Source organism: Sprattus sprattus (genome assembly GCF_963457725.1).
Source record: "Sprattus sprattus genome assembly, chromosome: 12".
Classification (NCBI taxonomy): Eukaryota; Metazoa; Chordata; class Actinopteri; order Clupeiformes; family Clupeidae; genus Sprattus; species Sprattus sprattus.
The window spans coordinates 22,678,592-22,700,205 of NC_137910.1; the positions used below are offsets into that span (position 1 = coordinate 22,678,592).

At 44.6% G+C, this 21,614-nt stretch overlaps 1 protein-coding gene across 4 annotated transcripts in view; it reads left to right on the forward strand.

Moving 5' to 3' along the window:
* LOC308373712 (echinoderm microtubule-associated protein-like 6) overlaps positions 1-21,614 on the forward strand; it is a gene marked incomplete at both ends in the record, with an annotated part of 58,151 nt that overhangs the window by 26,859 nt on the left and 9,678 nt on the right. For 3 of the 4 annotated variants that reach the window (XM_080849327.1, XM_080849329.1, XM_080849330.1), the window contains 20 exons: positions 1,275-1,412; positions 3,421-3,677; positions 4,423-4,635; positions 4,834-5,001; positions 5,151-5,257; positions 7,075-7,193; positions 9,793-9,979; positions 10,101-10,206; positions 10,450-10,543; positions 10,657-10,757; positions 11,114-11,316; positions 11,594-11,705; positions 11,995-12,122; positions 13,141-13,282; positions 13,617-13,769; positions 14,072-14,203; positions 14,397-14,485; positions 15,680-15,856; positions 16,233-16,434; positions 16,746-16,884. In XM_080849327.1, coding sequence (XP_080705453.1) covers positions 1,275-1,412; positions 3,421-3,677; positions 4,423-4,635; positions 4,834-5,001; positions 5,151-5,257; positions 7,075-7,193; positions 9,793-9,979; positions 10,101-10,206; positions 10,450-10,543; positions 10,657-10,757; positions 11,114-11,316; positions 11,594-11,705; positions 11,995-12,122; positions 13,141-13,282; positions 13,617-13,769; positions 14,072-14,203; positions 14,397-14,485; positions 15,680-15,856; positions 16,233-16,434; positions 16,746-16,884 — 2,967 coding nt within the window. The remainder of the gene's footprint in view (positions 1-1,274; positions 1,413-3,420; positions 3,678-4,422; positions 4,636-4,833; positions 5,002-5,150; positions 5,258-7,074; positions 7,194-9,792; positions 9,980-10,100; positions 10,207-10,449; positions 10,544-10,656; positions 10,758-11,113; positions 11,317-11,593; positions 11,706-11,994; positions 12,123-13,140; positions 13,283-13,616; positions 13,770-14,071; positions 14,204-14,396; positions 14,486-15,679; positions 15,857-16,232; positions 16,435-16,745; positions 16,885-21,614) is intronic. The other variant, XM_080849328.1, reaches the window with a different exon arrangement.

The following is a 21,614-nucleotide window of genomic DNA, read 5'->3' on the forward strand; positions in this document are numbered from 1 at the left end:
ATAGGGAGTATACAAACATGATTCCATCAGCCATTATAGGGAGTATACAAATATGACTCCATCAGCCATTATAGGGAGTATACAAATATGACTCCATCTCAGCCATTATAGGGAGTATACAAATATGACTCCATCTCAGGCATTTTAGGGAGTATACAAATATGACTCCATCTCAGGCTTTATCGGGAGTATACAAATATGGCGAGGAGGATATGATTCCTCTTATATTGTATCTACAGGTACAAGTGTGTGAGCCGTGTAAACCTGTCACCTTATCACTGACTCTTCCCAAAGCATTTGGATCTTGTTTTGTTGCTTTTGCCTTCAGATCAAAATAAAAGCCTTCAAACGTATGTGTGTCTTTGTGTGCGGTCTGAGCTGGGCACGATCCCAAGTGCTGCCAGGGTGGAGAGTGACTGTGGTAATGAGGCTGTGTGGATGGTGGAGCATGTGATGGGGGTCTGCGGCGGTGCCTGGACTGTGCCCAGCCAGTGCCCGCTCTCTTCCCGCACTGCTGGACTTCACTGTCTTTTTCATCAGCCAATTAAGCCTCTTCCCTCACACAGTGTGTGTGTGTGTGTGTGTGTGTCTGTGTGTGTGTGTGTGTGTGTGTGTGTGTGTGTGTGTGTGTGTGTGTGTGTGTGAACTGTGTACAGTGTATTCTACTGTTACTTATGACTACTGCCGGGTGTCTGCCAGAACCCACAAGCTACCCGCTGAAGCCAGCTAATGAGTCGCACCAGTCAGGGGGAGTAATGTTGTGTGTGCTTTTGGAGAAGAAAAAGGAGACAAACTACAGCTACAGTAATAAGAAGTAAGGTGCAAAAAAAACAACCTCTCAGGAATGTCAAAGCCGCTGTCCATAGCTGTGTAGCAGAAGCTAGTTATTTAGTTTTTTTTGGGAGAGGGCGAGCAGAGTAATTGTAGTAAATCATTTATTTCATTTTCTGTGTTCATTCAGTTGAATAGATTCGACAGATGGAGACGGCTGTGTGTGTGTGTGTGTGTGTGTGTGTGTGTGTGTGTGTGTGTGTCTGTGTGTGTGTGTGTGTGTGTGTGTGTGTGTGTGTCTGTCTGTGTGTCTGTGTGTCTGTGTGTGTGTGTCTGTGTGTGTGTGTGTGTCTGTGTGTGTGTGTGTGTGTTTGTGTGTGTATGTGTGTGTGTGTCTGTGTATGTCTGCGTGTTAGTGAATGAGTTTAAGATACCTAGGTATGCTGATGTCTGTCTGCCTGCCTTTGGTGTGTGTGTGTGTGTGTGTGTGTGTGTGTTGGCAGGCTGTGGAGCCTGGTGGATCATGCCCTGATTGCACGCTGCAACATGGAGGAGGCGGTGCGCAGCGTGGCCTTCAGCAGTGACGGCTCCCAGCTGGCCCTGGGCATGAAGGACGGCTCCTTCACTGTGCTGCGGGTCAGGTACCACAACACCACCAAAACCACCTCCTCCAACCAGAACCACCTCCCATCACCACCAAAACGCCTTTCCACACACCTCTACATCCACCTCTCAAACATCACTAGAACCAACTCCCACACAGTACCAGAACCCCCTCCCACGACAACACCAGAACCTCCACCCACATGCTACCAGAAGCTCTATCCACACACACCACCACAACCACCACCTCCCACACACCACGAGGACCCCCACCCACACACTACCATAGCCACCTCCCACCTGAAACCTTCCCCAAGTTAATGTTTTTTAGGGCTTGCACTGGGTGGTATTTGGAGAGAACTAACTCACACTGAAGTCTGATCACAGATTTATTTTTTGGATGTGTTCTGAGTTGTCCTCATTTGGGAATAGCACTGTAAATATGCTGAACATAATGAAAGGGTTGCTGTGGCAGGTATTTCTAAGGTATTAACGGTACTTTGACAGTACCTTGCTAGAGCTCTGCAAAAAATACGACTATGTCTAATGGTCTTTCACACTGAGATGGTGCTGCGCTGTGTTAAATAAGATGCCATGTTCAAAAACGAGGCTGATATTTGTATTCCGATACATCCCTCTACAGCAAGAAATATCCAGAGACTGCTGTGTCCCACGATAAGAGCTTTCTTCTGTCAACAGTGCTTTGAAAAGATGGAGAATTCATCACTTTAATTCTGGTCCAAGGCGCAGTTTAATTTACTTTATCCAGGGAACCATTGCGCCAGTCTCAGCCTCCCCCGTGTTATTGTAAATTGGCCTGTAGTGCCATTAATCAATATTTTTGAAGTGGTTAATCCCCACCCTGCATTTTGAAGTAAGCGGCTGCCATTTATGTTCACTCTATTAAAAAAATGGATGGTCTGAGTGCCTGAGGACATTTATGAATCATTTGCACTGGGATTTTCGGATCCTCTGACGGAGTTCTCCGGATGCTTTTGGTAGTCCGCTCTTCAATTTGCCTCTGTTGTTTCACAGCTCGTGAATAATTCATGCAATGAGCCAGTACACATGTCTTTACACATTGTCTAGAGAACATGGAAACAGTGCCGTCTGTACTGTTAGAGGTGTTCTGCGGAGATTACATTAATTGAATGCCTGGGGACACCTGCAGTTGCTCAGAGGAAAGCATATCTATATTTGCTCAGGAATTTAGGACCGTGGCTTCCAGCACCGTTGACTCGACACAGTTTTTCTTACGCTTGCCTCTCACGCTTGCCTCTCATTTCTCAGAACGGAAATGAAAAAGCTCACGCCTTGCTGTGATGACAACGGTGATTAAGTAAGAGAGCGATCTGTTTCTAAAGAGATAATAAACTATCAGCTGGATGAAATTGCTTTTCTGTGAAACAAACAAGCGACGGGCAAGGGTCATGCTCATTAGGGTGGATGAATGTGCTTCCTCCATCTGGTGCTGCTCAGAGAGCGTTAAATGAACCCATAAGGCAGCTTCCATTCCAACCCCCTTCATAACGCAGCCCCTGTAGGGGCCCCTGACGGTCTTCTCCAGCACCCCCCGCCCTGTTGCATTAAGGGGGTTATCTTTAGTCAGTTAGCATCAGCTATTTTGGTGCATGACGTCTGCTCCCCATAAGCTGGTTTCAGTCATGCACCAGTGTGGGCAGACAGTGTATTTTTTGGTAACTGTGGTCATCGTTCATGTGACGTTTGCAGCTTAGGCGATTGGCTCTTCATGGTTTTGGTGCCAAAACTGAGCAACATGAAAGAAGATGACTATGGTCATTTTTATATGTCTTTGGCTGAGCTAGCTAGCATAGGATCAGCCATTGAAATTAATTTAAATGAGTGGTCATCTGTCTCTCTCTCCAGGTCTCTATAATACCTCCATGGTTGTGTCCTCCCCCTGCCAGCCCCATCTCCAGAGCCAGGCCTCAGTCTGATCTGTTTGCTTGTGTGTTGTTTGTTTGCCTGTCTGCCTCTGATCTCCTCACCTCTGCTCCCTGCTTTTGATCTGGGGGGCATCTCCAGGGACATGACGGAGGTGGTGCACATCAAAGACAGGAAGGAGGTGGTCCACGAGATGAAGTTCTCCCCGGACGGTACCTACCTGGCCGTGGGCTCCAATGACGGCCTGGTGGACATCTACGCCGTGGCCCAGCGCTACAAGAAGGTGGGCGAGTGCAACAAGTCGTCCAGCTTCATCACGCACCTGGACTGGTCCATCGACAGCAAGTTCCTACAAACCAACGACGGGGCCGGAGAGCGCCTCTTCTACAGGGTGCCAAGTGAGTCGGGGCAACGCAGTTGAAATGTATGCACCTCAGGCTCTCAAGGATTTCGATGATCTTAAAAAAAAAACTTTAATAAGGTTTAAAAGGCCACTTGTTTTGGTAAAATTACAGTGGCAGAAAAGCAATGAATAGAAACAGCATTTTGTCTTTTTTAAACTGTCTGGCCCTGTTCTTTCAAGGATCATAAGTAAAATATCTTACTTTGTCCTCCACTGAAGTCATTGAGGCCAGGATCTTGTATTGTTTAGTAAATGTTGGAAATGCTCTTTCACTAATCGAAACTCTGCTAGCTACAGTTCTCTCTAGCATCACTGTGTAGTATAAACAAATACCATATGTACATATTATCCAAAGGCAAGTGCAGCACTGCGTCCCCTGCCCAGATGTATCGCACAGTGCTTTGTTTTTTCTTTATCATGCTAATTAAGTGCAGAGAGTTAAAAGGTGCGAAGCATTTAATCCCCTCATCAACACTTTGAGATCTGTGTGTGTTTGCGACTTAATTAATCGGAATGAGAGTCATCTTATCTTCCAGTGTTTATACAGGGACCTTTTGTGTTTGGTCTCAAAAGGGAAAACAAAGGCATTGTGTGACTAATTGTAGTAATATTAATATAATTGGAAAAGACAAAGACAAAGATTTTTTTTTATTTTTTTAAACCAGGATGTGTTTTGACTGTTAAAATGTCCCTGCTGCCTCTGTTATTGTAAATGTTCTCCTCTAAACTCGACTCCACAGCGGGAAAGCACCTCACCACCAAGGAGGAAACCAAAGGGATCCACTGGGTCTCGTGGACGTGCGTGATCGGGCCGGAGGTGACCGGAATCTGGCCCAAGTACACCAACATCAACGATATCAACTCCGTGGACGCCAACTACAACAGTGCTGTCCTGGTCACCGGGGATGACTTTGGCCTTGTCAAGCTCTTCCGATTCCCCTGTCTGAAGAAAGGTATGATTTCAGTTATTGCACTCTTTCACTCTGCTGGCTCAGCAATTAAAACATTTAATTAAAATATAGTGAAATTACGGCAATGTGGATAAGATCAGTACAGTCAGTAAGATCATAAGATAAAATAGTGTCAGATATTGCCTGTCCAAATATGTGTTGTTTTTCTTTGCAACATGCCCTTTGGTGCTTTGTCCGCAGGTGCAAAATTTAAGAAGTACGTTGGCCACTCCGCCCATGTAACCAATGTGCGCTGGTCACATGACTTCCAGTGGGTGCTGACCACGGGCGGGGCAGACCACTCTGTGTTCCAGTGGAGGTTTCTGCCCGAGGGCATCATGAATGGAGTACCAGAACCCCTGCATCAAGGTGAGCTGTGTTACCTGCATTACCTGTAGCCAACCACTGATTAATCCAGGAAATACTATTTCATGTCAACATCTCATTGATATTCACATAATATCCAGACCTGTGAATGTCTTCTGCAGTCACAGTGTGTGTTTTTCTTGCGTTTGCAGATGGATATGCGGATTCCAACAGCGAGGAGTCGGATTCAGACCTGTCAGATGTTCCAGAGCTGGACTCAGACATCGAGCAGGAGACCCAAATCAATTATGACCGCCAGGTTGGTTCCCAGTTCATGTGTTCTCTCTGGACAACACACAGACACACACACACACACACACACACACACACACACACACACACACACACACACACACACACACACACACACACACATACACACACACACACACACACACACACACACACACACACACACACACAGAGAATATTACAATGAAGTATGTAAGAAGTCTGACTAGCATTGCCTTTGTAAGAACGAAACAACCAACCAACCAAAGTAACCACAGAACTTCACATGAAAGAAGGTCACAGCTAGTGGGGTACAGTGAGTCTTTGTGCACACTTATCTGAATACTAACTATAATACCATGTGGGCTGTTCGCTTTGTGACCGCATCCAAATACTGAGACCCTCGGCACATCCTTAGAAGTGGGAGATGAAAGGCAAAAGCAGAGGCAATCTGATATTACTCTCTCTCTCTCTCTCTCTCTCTTCCATGTGTGTGTGAGAGAGACGTGTGAGGAATACACGCGGCTTTCAATGTCAGGGAAGGTGAAGGACAGCAGATGTGCTGCTGCCGCCGCCACTGAATGACAGTCTGAGGATCAGGAGGGGTGAGCGTTAGATAGAGCAGAAGCTGGAAGTCCATGAAAGAACTCGGCCGCTCGCTCTATCTGGGGGCTTTTGTGTGGGATCTGCGCCGAGCAGGGTCTCGGGTTTCTAACGCTTGCGCTCCCTCATCACCCCCTCCAGACACACACACACAAACACACCCACACCCACACACACACACACACACACACACACACACACACAGCCCTTCCGCCACCAATCTCACCTCCTACCCCCCAAACCCAGCCTCTCCGCATCCGTCACACGCCTTATCTCCGGCAGCAGCTGCGGCATCCTCCGTTGCCGGCTCAGCGTGGGCAGCAGCAGTCACAAAGCCCGCTGCCGCCTGTCTCCCGGCAGATATGAGGCCCCAGCATTGCCAGGCTCATGACTGATCAAGGAGGCGCCCCGTTCTAAAAGTTTTAAACACTCCAAACGGCTCACTTTCGCTCCCTGCCAGCCCGCGTCCTAGCCTGACTCTCTGTCTCTCTCTGTCCGCAAGACTTGCAGATCAGTTTTGCCTCAGGGCCAGTGGTAATTGAGCTGCAGGTGCGATGCGAGTTGAGCTAGCGAGCTGGCTATAGCACGAGCAAGTGATTGACATGAATCATGATTTGTAGTGCAGACATTTTGTAGTAGCGTTGTATGCTGATTAGGGCTGGTCATATTTCAATATTAACAAAAGTGCAAGAAAGAATTATTCAGGAGAGGCCCTGCCCCCGTCTAGGCTCATTGTCTACTCAGTTGACTCAGCTTGACAGCTCCTCTGAGGCGCTACAGGGCTAGCCGGCTAATTAGACCCTTTCCAGGATATTTTAAATGTACTCCGCTCCGACATCAAACCATGAACTCCTTTTATGTCACTGCCTTTTCTTTTTACTTCATCTAAATATTGTAGTCGCAACAGAATGTATTATACATTGTGATGCACGATTTTTGTGGCTTCTCTGTCAGTTCGACTGCTAGTGAATTCGAGAGGCTACATCGCCCCGAGGACATAGTGTGTGTGTGTGTGTGTGTGTGTGTGTGTGTGTGTGTGTGTGTGTGTGTGTGTGTGTGTGTGTGTGTGTGTGTGTGTGTGTGTGTGTGTGATGAGCAAACTTTAATTGAGCAAACATGGCCTGACTTCAGAGACTCTTGTTTCATTGCTGTTTGGAATCTTCCTCTCAGTGTCTGAGGCTCCAGCACCACTGTTCTCTGTTCTGCGTTCTCAGTTCTCTGTTCTATTTTGTTTTTCTTCAGGTGTACAAGGAGGATCTACCTCAGCTGAAGCAGCAGAGCAGAGAGAAGAAGCAGCTTGTGGGATCTCTGAAGAGACAGCGGTGCCCTGATGTTGGCCTGCGACTGAAGTTTGTACATGGGTAAGACAGACTTGTGGCTTTAATGCTCTAGGGGAACGAAGTGTGACTGAGGGGATGTGTTGCACAGTTTGTGAGACTGGGGGAGTGGATGTGTGTTTGGGGTGTCTGAGCAGGTGGTTAGCAGCAGAGGAGTACTGCAGGGTACTGTACTCTCACCTTTCCTTTTCACCCGGTATACATCAGACTTCCAATAGAACTCAGAGTCCTGTCATTCACAGAATGTTTCGGATGACTGTAGTTGTGGTGTATGTCAGTGGTGGACAGGAGACTAAGGTTGTAGAAGAACAGGAAACTGGTGGGCCACTTTGTGGCATGGTGAGGGAACAACCACCTCCTCTTAAATGTGGCCAAGGAGATGGTTGTGGACTGTGGTTGAGGACCAGGACTAAGTTGAACACTTTTTCCATCCTGGGACAAGAGGTGGAGGTACAGGGCTACAGATACCTGGGTGTTCACCTGGACAACAGACTGGACTGTAAATGTAACACTGAGGCTGTCTACAGGAAGGGGCTGAGCAGACTCTACCTCTAGAGGAAGCTTAGGTCCTTTCATGTGTGCAGCAAGAGGTTGCATATCTTTTACCAGTCTACTGTTACAGGTGCAACACGTTGGGGCAGGAACATCAGAGCCAGTGTCACTAAGAAACTGAACAAGCTGAGAAAGATGACTGGTTCTGTGCTGAGGATTGCTCTGGAGCCCCTGTAATTGTTTGTTAAGAGAAGGATGTTGCACAACCTCCTTAATGAAAAACCTCTCATCCCTTGCCTGACCTTCTGGTCAGACAGTAAAGTATTTTCAGTTGGAGGCTCCTTTAACTCCACTGTAATAAAGACCGCTACAGGAAGTCATTCTTGCCCACTGCAATAGCAATATATAATGATTCCCCTCTGTGCACTGCTGGGAGAGTTCACGATGCACATTGGGCCTCATTCTCGAATTCAGTTGAGTAGAATTTAAGAAGGAATATCTTCTGAACTCCTCTTCCGCTGGATTTAGGACAATATTTGCCATTCTCGAAAGTTTTCTCATCTGGGATTTCTTCTGAACTTCAGAACACTTTCAAAACGTGAAATAGCAACCGTTTTCTTAAATGCAATTCCTTTGAGGTATTGCATTTAAGTGCTGAATTTACAGAGAAATCGTTGGTGATTGCTTTCACATCAACTCTACAGACATCCTCGGATTTAAATCATTATAATAATAATAAATATGAGAATATTTGTATCATTAACAATTACGGTCACATTTATAGTCATGATTCTACGAGGCATCTTGATGTCATCAAATAAATTAAAGGACTACTCCAGGATGCTGCGCTAGTCTAGTGAGCGTTGTTTGGCACTTCCGTCTGTCTAAGTACAGCAATCCAGACTATTCTCATTTGCAGTGTTGAACGCGTTTATTGAATGAAATTTCATGAACTCGTTCATAATTGACTCTTTTTAATTTCGTTCAATAAGGTGCCAGATTTCTAGAGACTTCCAGGCGAAAAACACACCATTTACAGTCCTGTATCCAGTGTTGCATAACTGGTCAATCGCTGCGTGTGCTTTCTTCTACTGTCTATGCCTGGCAAGAGTGAGTTCAACTTAAGAAACCTCTTCCGGGCTAGCACAGCTCAGAAGACTTCTGCTGGTCATAAACACATTTTCAAGCGTGCATGAATGCGGCGGAGGTTTTTTCCTTACGTTGTTTTTCCGAAGTCCGTAGGAAACATTTCAGAAGAAACTTCAGAAAATGATCGAGAATGAGGCCCATTGTTCTTTTTACCTATCTATCTATCTATCTATCTATCTATCTATCTATCTATCTATCTATCTATCTATCTATCTATCTATCTATCTATCTATCTATCTATCTATCTATCTATGTGTGTATCTATGTGTGTATCTATGTATGTATCTGTTTTTTGTTTTTTTTCTAAGGGATGAAGCCAATTAATGTCCTCATTTATATTTATGTCAGTGTAGGTCGTCAGTATGTTGTTAGTGATATGTAAGGTTTTTTATTATTTCTTGGTATGCATTTAATTTCATCGCTTGGTATGCATATATACAAAATTGGTACAGAAATAACTAAATACATGCATATCATTTGTTCAGCTCTTTTGGGGAAACCAGAGATTCCATTTTTATTTTAACGAAGCCCTAATTAAAACCTTGACAATATTGAAGTAGTGGCGTTGCCTGCCAAATCTCCTATATTTGACAGGTTCATGTTGAGGACTTATCCTTTTATACATACTCCTTCAGCTTCAAGCCTTTTCTGTTGGCAGTGGGGGACTGTGAAGTCTGAGTATTTGAGGAATTAAAATGGCACACACACACACGCACACACTCACACACACACACACATTGTGTTTCTCAATTATAATTCTACTCACAGCGTGTGATTAATTATGGGCACTTAATACAGACAGAAAGATTTGCCAGCTGGGAACGAATAAAATGTGTTGAGTTTGAGTTCACTCAGAACCTATTCCGAGTTGAAATAAGGTACTACATCATGCCTGATAGAAATCTTGACTTCTGTTTACTGTTTACTCTCCTCTTAGTCTCAGTATTCCTTATATCCCCCCTCCCTCCATGATTTTGTGCAGGTATCGGGGCTATGACTGCAGGAATAATCTGTTTTACACGCAAACAGCCGAGATTGTGTATCACGTGGCGGCGGTGGCCGTCGTCTACAACCGGCAGCAGCACTCGCAGCGCTTCTATCTGGGCCACGATGACGACATCCTCAGTCTCACCGTCCACCCGCTCAAAGATTATGTGGCCACCGGACAGGTAACCGCCAGGCCAGCCAGCACCTGGTACTGTACAGGGTTTTCGACTGAAGACCATGCAGTCCATCTAAGACCTCTCTGGTTTGTGTTCCACTTAAGTCTTTTCTGTCTGTTCTATGCAGGTTGGGAGGGATCCAGCCATCCATGTCTGGGATATCCAAACCCTAAAGTGCCTCTCCCTTCTGAAGGGCTATCACCAGAGAGGGGTGTGCGCGCTGGATTTCTCAGGTACGGATGCTGTGTGGACTACCTCCTGCTGCTCACTCAAATGTTATTCTGTCTAGTTTGCACAAAGGTATCATTTTGGTCAACACACAGATTTTGGTATGAGACACCATGTATTTGGTAACATTTGCGAACACACAGTGAAAGGTCACAGCAAAGGTCTTTTTCGTTTCTGGAATGAGCTTGGATGTGCTTTTGGATGTGTGGTGGAGGAGTGGCAAATAACTGACATTTTACGTTATTTAGCGGATGGAAAGAGCCTGGTGTCTGTGGGAGTGGATGACCACCACAGTATAGTCATGTGGGACTGGAAGAAAGGAGAGAAGCTGGCCACTGCCAGGTAGTGAAAAGCTCAGGGGCGACACCACAGCGGCAGGAGACATTTAAAGTCTTGCAGACCATCAGTGGGTGGGAGTGTAAATGTTGTCTGCTTCCTCTCTCTCCTTCCCCTAGGGGACACAAAGACAAGCTGTTTGTGGTGAAGTGCAATCCGCTCCTAATGGACAAGCTGGTCACTGTGGGCATGAAGCACATTAAGTTCTGGCAGCTAGCAGGTGCCCGCACACAACCCTGCCATCTTGTTTTTCCTTTCTTTCCCCTCTCTCTCTCTCTCTCTCTCTCTCTCTCTCTCTCTCTCTCTCTCTCTCTCTCTCGCTTTCTTACAAATGTTTCCCCTCTGCAAGCATTTACCTCTCTCATTTGGTATGTAATGTAGGTAAATATAGTGTTGGTGCTAAGAACTCGCATTAAAACTGCTGACAGAGATCATTAGTCTGAGCTGGCATTGCAGTAATCAGAATTTTCCCGTGTTTGGCGTTTCTCAAAGTGTAACAGTGTGCCATCTGTCTGCTGCAGATTAAGAATTTTCACTTGTGGGCGATAAACAATGCAGATTTGTTATCATGTGAAGGTGGCGGCCTCACGTTCAAGCGAGGAGTACTCGGGAACATCGGGAAGCCCGAGACGATGATGTCGGTCTGTTACGGTCGCACAGACGACCTGGTCTTCTCTGGTGCTGCCACAGGGGACGTCTTCGTCTGGAAGGAACCGGTGCTTCTGAAGACCATCAAGGCCCACGATGGGCCTGTGTTTGCCATGTTCTCCTTGGACAAGGTACCACCATTCTACTAGTCACATGAAAAATACCTCTGTCAACATATACAATCACAACATATACACACCACAGTAAAGTGCAAATTTAACAAGCTTGTAGGATCCCTTAAATTCGTGGTGATAGTATAAAATGTACTTGTGGTGATAGTATAAAATGTACTTAAGGAGATGAATCCATCCATTATCTATAAATATGAGAGCCAGGTCAGTGGTTAGACTGATCAAACCTGACTGGTTGGTGCTGTTCCTGTGGTGTTCCTGTGGTGGCTTTCTGCAGGGCTTTGTGACCGGTGGAAAGGATGGTGTGGTGGAGCTGTGGGATGACATGTTTGAGAGGTGTCTGAAGACATACGCCATCAAGAGGGCATCACTCTCCTCTGGATCCAAAGGTACTACAGACACACAATCCCCCGAACACAAAACACTGCGATGCCTGTGATTGTGAAACACATTGTGGTGAGAATCAGTTTAAACGTGCTTAGTGTGTACCTGACTGTAGTGCCGACTAGTGATAAGGGTTTGTGAGTGTTTAGCAGGTGGAAATCTATAGATTCTTTCTCCTGATAAAGTGCTGCCCCCTTTTGGTCAGAGAGGAGATCTTTGAGACGTGCCTTGAGCTCATACAGCACCTGACAAAAGGAAGGGCTGACTGACTGCTGCCTGTTGTCTTCTGTGCAGGACTGCTGCTGGAGGATAACCCTTCCATTCGTGCCATTACTCTGGGACATGGACATATCCTAGTCGGAACTAAGAATGGAGAGATACTTGAAATTGACAAAAGTGGTCCTATGACTCTGCTGGTCCAGGTGTGTGTGTGATGTGTGTGAACATGGTTCTTTCATGTTTAGTGTGTGATGACTGTGTATATGACTTTCTCTGGGATCACTGAATGACAATATATTCCTCATATAATCTTTCTGCTGCCCGATTGCCCCTAAAAGCATGTTTGCCTGTAGGCCCCCTGTATTCATTCAGCATTGACCATCCCCCATCTTAGTGAGGCCTGGAATCAATTGAGAGGAGGCTAATTCTTTGAAACTGACTTTATTGTGTGAGGTACATACGGACACCGCTTGAATGGTACATCTTGTTGCTGCCGTTGAAGTGGTCGGTCTTTGTCAAGCACGTATGCCCACAGCCTCTCTGAGTGCCGGTAATGCCTTCTGCGTTGCCATAGTGAACAGACCTTTTTGCATTAACTCTCCTTGAAATCAAATGAAGGGCCGCATAGCTGGGTGAATAATGACTTCAGGCAGATGTGGTTTCTAACAGTGCGTCTCCTGGTAGGCGTTTCAATCCTGTCTTTAGTAACAGACGTCCCAGTCATTAGGTGCATCAGACTCATGTTCTGGTTGACACTACTGTAATAGAGGGTGGGTTGTGTAGTTTGAAACCAAACTATTTAGAATGTTGAAGAGAGTTGAGATGTATATCTTTCAGCTGTGCCGTGACCACAAGTGTTTATTTGTCATATTTAGGGGTGGGCATCTGCTCTGTGAAGGGTCTATATGCAGTCACACCGCCCTGCTTTGATGGACAGCTGTGTGCATGTGTGTGTGTGTCCGTGTTCTTTTGTGTGAGTGTCTGTGTCCATGTGTGTGTGTGTGTGTGTGTGTGTGTGTGTGTGTTTGTTTGTAAATCACATCCACAGCCACTCTGCTGTGATGGACAGTTTTATGTGTGTGTGTGTGTATGTGTATGTGAGGTATTGTGTGTGTGTGTGTGTGTGTGTGTTTGTGTTTGTGTATAAATCACATCCATAGCCACTCCGATGTGATAGACAGTTCAGGTCTGTGTGTGAACCATGTGCGTCTCCTCTGATAGGGTCACATGGAGGGGGAGGTGTGGGGCCTGTCCGCTCACCCGCTGCTCCCCATATGTGCAACCGTGAGCGACGACAAGACGCTGCGGATCTGGGAGCTCTCGGCCAACCACCGCATGGTGGCCGTCCGCAAGCTGAAAAAAGGTACAGCAGCCACAGCAACCACAGCAGCCACAGCAGCGCGCCTACTCACCCGGCGCTGTCTCCAAACATCCGTTAGCACACGTCAACACTGCCACATAGCACTGCCACTCTCTGCAGACCTAAAATAGGCACAGGCCAGCACATCTCTGGAAATATTCCCACCACAGTGCACCATGTCACAGCCAGCCATATGATATTCCTGGGTGTCAGTAGGCTGTTCTAAGTGTAAATGGAAATGGCTGTTTGTATGTACTCGTGTGTGTGTGTGTGTGTGTGTGTGTGTGTGTGTGTGTGTGTGTGTGTGTGTGTGTGTGTGTGTGTGTGTGTGTGGCAGGTGGAAGATGCTGTGCCTTTTCCCCTGACGGGAAAGCCTTAGCAGTGGGCCTAAACGATGGCAGCTTCCTGGTGGTGAACTCCGACACGCTGGAGGACCTGGTGTCATTCCACCACCGCAAGGAGCTCATCTCTGACGTGAGATTTTCACAAGGTAGATGCTGGAACCTGAGACCCCCCCTAACCCCACCCCCATCCCTCCTCAAGCCTGGGGACTGGAGACCAAGCCCAGATCTCTACAGGCTCCATGGCTCAGGCTGTCTCCTTATTCCCACTTCCTGACTTTGTTCATCTGTTGCCATGGTAATTCACAGATACCACTGAATGGCATTATCACTTTTTGCAGTCTGTGCAGGTGAATAGATAACCTGATCTGGAAGATAAAAGGACACGCTTGCCTTTTGTCTTCTCTCACCTTGAGAAGCTTCGTGCCTTTGTGCTGTGTGCTTTTTGCAGATGCCGGTAAATACCTCGCTGTGGCCTCCCACGATAACTTTGTGGACATCTACAATGTGCTGTCAAGCAAGAGAGTGGGCATCTGCAAAGGAGCGTCGAGCTACATCACTCACATAGATTGGGACACCCGCGGTGAGTGTGCTAGTGTAGCTAACACACCAGGCTGGCCCCTGCCATGACTTTACCCATGACTTTCCATGCATTTCATTTGTATTTATCTGATTTGAATTTGATTGTATGGTAATTGATTTTCTATTTATCTATTTATTGTTTTTTTTTTTATTTTGCTGTCATGCAACATGATGAACATACTGCTTCTCCTCAGGTAAACTGCTTCAAGTTAATTCTGGTGCCAAAGAGCAGCTATTCTTCGAAGCCCCAAGAGGAAAGAGACAAACCATTCGCAATGTAGAGGTAGGTGTTAGACGCTGGTTTAGCTTTTAAAGTTTTCTGATTATAGTTGCTTTCATCCATCACCAAAAAAAAAACATATAGAGGAAGATAATGGATCATACATTAAACAGACAGCCCTTTTCCCTGTGTGAACATGTGCAGTGTAAAACATACTTGTATTTATTCATGATTCATTCTTTTTTTTTGGTGCATTATTATAACTTTTGGTTAATTTTCTTTTTTATATGTATATGCTTCTATGTTTAAATGTTTTCTTACAATAAAAATCATACACTTATATTTTGCCTCTGTGTTTGTTTGAAAACTCTGACTTTTGTCAGTGCAATTTAATAATATAAGAATTAAACTATTTTAAGTCAATAATTAATTTTACAAGAGTTTGTTCCACTCACAGTCTCATAACCGAATGTTTTTCCACATGTGAAGTTAATAACAAATCTTGATCATATGTTAATGGTATATAATGGTATTTCTTTCATCTGATACGGTTTACTTGTCTATTTGAAATTGTTCATCTGTGTATTTTCTGTGTAAGAATGTGAAATATGAATATGAAAACACATTTCACCTATGGCTCAGTTGCCCACTGTGATTTTTGCTTTACTTTTCAGAACTGTTCTATGACAAAATAATAAAACTCTCAAAGTTGTATTGTGTTACCATGAATATACCGTGATATACAGCAGATGTAATGCCCAATAACAAACTCCTTCTAATATTCGAATGCTTGAATACTGAACAAGCACATCATCCCCTCAATACCATGCCTCAGTGTTTGTATTGTGTTATTGTTTTTTGTCCAGTAGTGAATCAAATTATATCATTGGTTGTGAGGATTTTAATTGATCTTCAAACTTTTGTTTTTATAGCCTACTCAGCGTCACTCAGCACTTTATCAAGAAGCACAAACCAAAGTGTCTGTTCTTATATGAATGCAAAGTATGTATTTGGTATATCCTCATGTTCTGTTGATGTACCAGTGTGCTGTGCACCTCTTCCAAATGTACTTACAGGATACACAGATGTCGGGTGGGCTGAGTAGATAACACATTTAATGACAGCCTTCAATCACAGATTGGACACATACATACATATTTGACAGTCGGCTGCCTTATATAAATGCTTGTGTGCATAAGTATTCTCTGCCTGTCAGCCTACTTGAGTATTGACTGTTCATTTGTTGCTGTGCGTCAGATTGAGAAGATGGAGTGGGCCACCTGGACCTGCGTTCTGGGCCCCACCTGTGAGGGCATCTGGCCCACCCACAGCGACATCACCGACATCAACGCCGCCTCGCTCACCAAAGACCGGAGGCTGCTGGCCACCGGGGACGACTTCGGCTTCCTGAAGCTCTTCAGCTATCCGGCCAGGGTGAGGAATCACACAGACACGTTCACACCTCCTCTTACATTACATGCATGCTTATGCTCTATAGTGTTGCTTAGTAATTAAAAAAAAAAGAAAATTTAAGGCGAGAAAGTGTGACTAGTTGCTTTACATGCTGTTTGTTTTGCTTTGTTTACATGCCTAACATATGGGAAAGTACTGTATATATTCTATTTGTGTTATGTGTGAGCACATGGAATATGTTAACTGTACATAATTTAAAATGGTTAAGAATGACACTCAGTCCTCAGTTTAGCAACATAATTGTGATCCACCAAATGCTGTGGTGAGGCCTGCTTTCAGATGGTATAAAACACAATGATGAACAGGCTTCTTGAAATTGGTGTCCTTCTGGCCGTAGGGACAGTATGCCAGATTTAAGCGCTATGTGGGCCACAGTGCCCATGTGACCAACGTGCGCTGGGCCCAAGACGACGTCACGCTGCTGACAGTGGGCGGTGCGGACACGGCGCTGATGATCTGGGCTCTAGAGCTGGAGGGGAACCGGGACAATCGTCCGGTGGACAGTGAGGAGTCCGAGGAGGACACGGAGGAGGACGGAGGTAGGGACCCCTGTGGACTACAACACAAACTAGTCATGATTTACAAAGAAACAGACTTTAACATGGGAATGAGCCATTGAGTGGTGTAAGTCTTGATATTTGGTTGCTGAACCAAAGGTTGCATATAGGACCTGGTTGTAAATAGGATTGGATTTTAATCATTTGTTTCTGAACATTCAGAAAAATAATGTTAGTAGACCTATGTAACCAAACCTAGTGCTCTACCAGCTCACAATGCAAGTTCTCAGTGCAAAAAAAAAGTCACAGGGTGCAAACAGAATTTTTTTTATACGTCTCCTGGTTATCTTCAGGTTATGACAGTGACGTGGCCAAGGAGAAGAGTATTGACTACACCACTAAGATCTATGCTGTGAGCATCCGAGACATGTGCGGCACCAAGCCTCATCAGCAGCAGAAGGAGGTGTCGGCTGAGGAGAGGTACACCCCCATGTGTGTTGCCTCCGTCTTCCTCCACTCTCTCACACACACACACACACACACAAACACACACACACACACACACACACACACACACACACACACACATATATATATATATACAGTATATACAGTATATACATACTGTATACACACACACACACATATACAGTCCACACATACACATACACACACACACACACACACACACACACACACACGCACGCACACACGTACGCACACACACACACACACACACACACACACACACACACACACACACACACACACACACACACACACACACACACACACACACACACACACACACACACACACACACACACACACACACACACACACACGTACAGTATATTCACATACACATACACATATACAGTACACAAACACACCACACCACACTCACTACTCTGATCTGCTATGTACTCCTAAAGTTACTGCTCTCAAATGTACTATGTGTGCCCCCCCCACCCCCCCTGCAGTCTGCAAATAAGCCAGACCAGCAGAGGAGGCCCATTTCCTTTGGGCTCGTGGCTGTTGGCAGCCTATTATTACATTTCATGGGGAAGCTGGTTTATACCACGTTGTGTAACTTTAGGAGTATTTGTATGCAGCCTGTGCCTCGTACTTGTTGCAGCCTGCAGGTAAACACGAGTGATTCGGTTCATGATGAGTGTGGCTGAGCGTGAATCCCCTGTGCTTAAGCGGAGCTGCAATGAATACGCAGACCAGTCAGTGCTGGGCAGAGTGACTCTGGCTTTGAGAGCCCATAACTCTCTGTAGTTAGAGCTCAACGTAGAGCTCAATGGGAAGTAAGCAACAATGTAACACAGACTTTTGAAAGGACGGGTAAAAAGTAAGGTGATCTGTATGAAATCATTTGCCTAAATGAAGATGATGCTGTGATAATATAATGTAGAGACCCAAGCTTTTTGTAATCAGCTGCAGTATAGCATATATTCCAATACTGCTCAGTGTCTTGGTATGAGTAGTGGTATTTAACGCTCTGAGTGGAGACGAGAGGGTAGACTAGTGTATCTGCGCTGCCCCCTGCAGGCTTAATGTCTCCTTAAGAATCCTCAGGCTGAAATACCGACTTTTTGTCAGATGCGGCATGGATTTCTTTTTTAATATGCTTTGATGATGGGAATTTAGTAGCACCCATGTTTTCCCCAGAGCATTTTTATTTGATGTATTTTCCTAAGTCTGAGGAGACAAAAATATATCTATGATATTGAATGGCATATTTGCTTATTTCCCATAGCCAGTGCATGTATGTGCATAATTTGCATTCGCTCCCTGACTGCCATTGCTCCTGTTGCTATGACACTGTAGGTTGTTTGTGCATTTACATCAGATGCAGCTTCTGTTGCTATGGCATTGCAGACTTCAATCGCATCCCCTATGCTGGTACAGCAAGTACGATAATGATATGCAGTGGTTGTAGTCTCCAATATTTTTATAATATGGATATCCTTCACAATATAATCCTTCCAATACAACCTACTCTCCTGAACAGCAGTTTTTGCACAAACATTTAATATTGTTGGGTCTTTTACGTAGGACCCCTCTTGTAATGGTACTTCCTGTGTGTGCTTCTGTTAAACTTTATACCATCCAACCATAGAGCATTGTATGCCTTTAACACACACCTGCCCAGTCCATGGGCACTCATCTGTCTGTGTGTGTGTGTGTGTGTGTGTTGTGGCTTACACACCCATGGGCAATTTCATCTGTCTGTCTGTGTGTGTGTTGTGGCTTTCACACCCATGTCCTCGTCCTCTTTTACTCCAACTGCCATCCTCATCATCTCCAGTCTGCTTCTCTAACTCCGCAGAAGCTCTTAATATCTCTGTTGTGTTTTAACTTGCATTCCTTTGGAGGCAGGGCATTGTCAAGTAAGTACCCCCTTCTCATCACCATACTCCCTTATTGGGTATGTAGGTCTGTGGGTTAGCCTTGGGTCATATTCCAGACAGACAGACATGCCTCAAGCAAAGCTATGCTGGCCCAGTTTCTGTAGTTCTGTGTGGTTATTACAGTCGTACAATCTTACAACCATAGAAATGTACACAAATTTGCATTAATTACAGATTGATATTGATTTCAGATCATATCCTTACATCTAATATAGTTATTTTGAAATACATGTCTGTGTTTTCTTACTGTAGGTAACCTACTATAGGATTTTTTAAACATTTACCTTTTGCATAATGCTTTGTCAGTCTACAGCCATTCTGAGATGTAACTACCTTTGTTACATCTTAAAGTTAATCTGTAATGGTATAATACTGAGTGTCCTCAGTGACCAGTAAATCAATTAGAATATTTGCTAGATAGAGAAATAATCAGATCGTGACGGTCTACGTTTGTCTGTGTATCTCTTTCATTCTCTCTCTCTCCCTCTCTCTCTCTCTCTCTCTGTGTGTCTCATCCTCTACCTCCTCTCTCATTGAGGACTCCAGTCCGTTATCTGACCTTGACCTTGTCCATTGACCCCTGACCCCTTGGTCGCCGAGGCAACTGACATATACTGTATTTCTCTCCCTGTGTTCTCGGCCCCTCTCCCCCTTATTCCCCATAGGAGCAATAGTGCACACATTGCACAGGGATACCAGGGTATGACCCCCCTCATCAATCTGTAGACTGGTGCACTCTCTAACTCCACCCCTCCTCTCTTAAACTCTCTCCCCTACCCTCTCCCTCTACCTCTCCCTCTTCCTCTCTCTCTCTCTCTCTCTCTCTCTCTCTCTCTCTTTCTGTCTCTCTCTTACTTTCTCCGGCATGTTGAAAGGAAAGAGCATGGTTTGAAGTGCAGGCATAAAAAAGCAAAATGAATGACAGGCCACTGTAGCTGTTTTCTTTAGTTTTGCTTGTGCATGAGGCTTTAGCCACAGTGCTCAATATCCACAGTGACCTCAGCTCACTAAATCTCTCCCTTGGCTTTGTCTTGCGCACTCAAGGGGATCCAGGTAATGTGAAGCTTTAATCTGTTTCACTATGGCTCCAGGTGCAAAGTGTCTCTCTGTTCCCTCGATGTGGTGTATTGGCCCCCGTCAGGTTGAGGCGGGATCATGTTATTCTCATCCGTTCCCCTCATTCATCCCACTTTGACGATATCTATCTGTTTCTTTTTTGTTTGTTTGTTTGTTTTTTTATTTAGTTTGTGTTGTTTTTGTTTTTAACCTGGCTGAAGGAAGGTGTCATCTGAGTGTTCCTTTTTTGATTTGCTGCACAGAACGCCCTGGCTCAGATCGACTGATCAGTTCGGACGACTAAAGTATTACACTAAAGTAGACTAAAGACTAGTCTAAAGTATTTTCATTCTTTTGTTTTAAATTGTTAATTTATATAAATTGATATTAACACCTGTAATTATTGGCTAATTATATTGATAAAATGACAAGGCTACGTGTCCCAGGCTTGCATGCAGGTGTTACTATGGACCTAAAAGCCTTGTGGAGTGATTTGGAGTGATTTGTAAAAATACTAAATATATTTGTATCATTAAGCCTCAAGTAATCTGTCTAAAGTGATCTGGCTCAGAGTGTAGACTGCAGCATAGAACAAGGAATAGCAGATGCTATATGAGCTCCCACTCCAGTCTCCCTCCGCTGGTAAAATACTAACCAGTTAGGGTCTATGCAGCCTACTTCAGGGGCTCAGAACAGTGTCATTTCTCAGGAGGTCCCATTGGCTAGTGCTTTACCAGAGACCCTCAACCCTGACCTTGTGCTTGATGACATGATACTGTTACATGGCCATGAAAATGATGGTAAATGGTGCAATGGTCTCCATCGTCATCATACAGTTTCACTAGACACAAGGATGTTTTCAGCTGTCAAACTGTTGATTGTGTGGTTTTACAGTCTTCCCCTGTGTGTTTGTGCGGTCATTACCGTTGAGGTTTGTTACCAATGAAGTCTCCTTAAAATGTTCATTGCTTGCACTGCAGTTTCACTAAACTCAAAAGCAGTCAGTGTTGGCATCTAAATTGTTAAATAAATGTTTCATAAATGTGTTTTAATAGCATATCACTCCAGCTACATAATTTCAACTACAGTTGTCTAACACCATACGTCTAACAGCACAGCACAGCACAGCCCCTTTTCCATTCCTGTTATTGTCTCAATCTCTCTCAACTAGTTTTTTTCCCGAGAAATTAGTTTCATATGTACAATGGATACATTTCATACTCTTTCTTCATAAATGTATTAGATAGCTAGTTTGTCATTACAAAAAAACTTTATTTCTAGTGATGCAGCAGTGTGAATCAGTGATACAACAGTACAAAGTACAGAAATAAGTCCATATACCCACCACAGCACAGTCATTATACGATAATATATTCAGCCACATCAAATACATAACCAGATGAAACACAAAAAATATGCTTCAGAAATGAATACATAATTAATATATTAAATATGTGCGTCACTCTACTGGATTAATGGTTTAGTGTGGCCTGTTGACACAGGCCATATGTTATCATTATTCACCTTTGTGTTACCATCCTGGAAATTGCTGGCTTCTGTTCAACAAAGTAAGTCTGTTCACCCAACAATATAATCAACACATGATGCACAAAACACCATGGCTCGAAGTAGACAGAGAGATGGCAGTTTATTTGATGGGTCTGGACAGAGAAACACACAAGGCCTTTATAAAAGGGAGAGATCGTTTTTAAAGACTGTAGTTTCATAAAAATGTCGCAAGTGTTG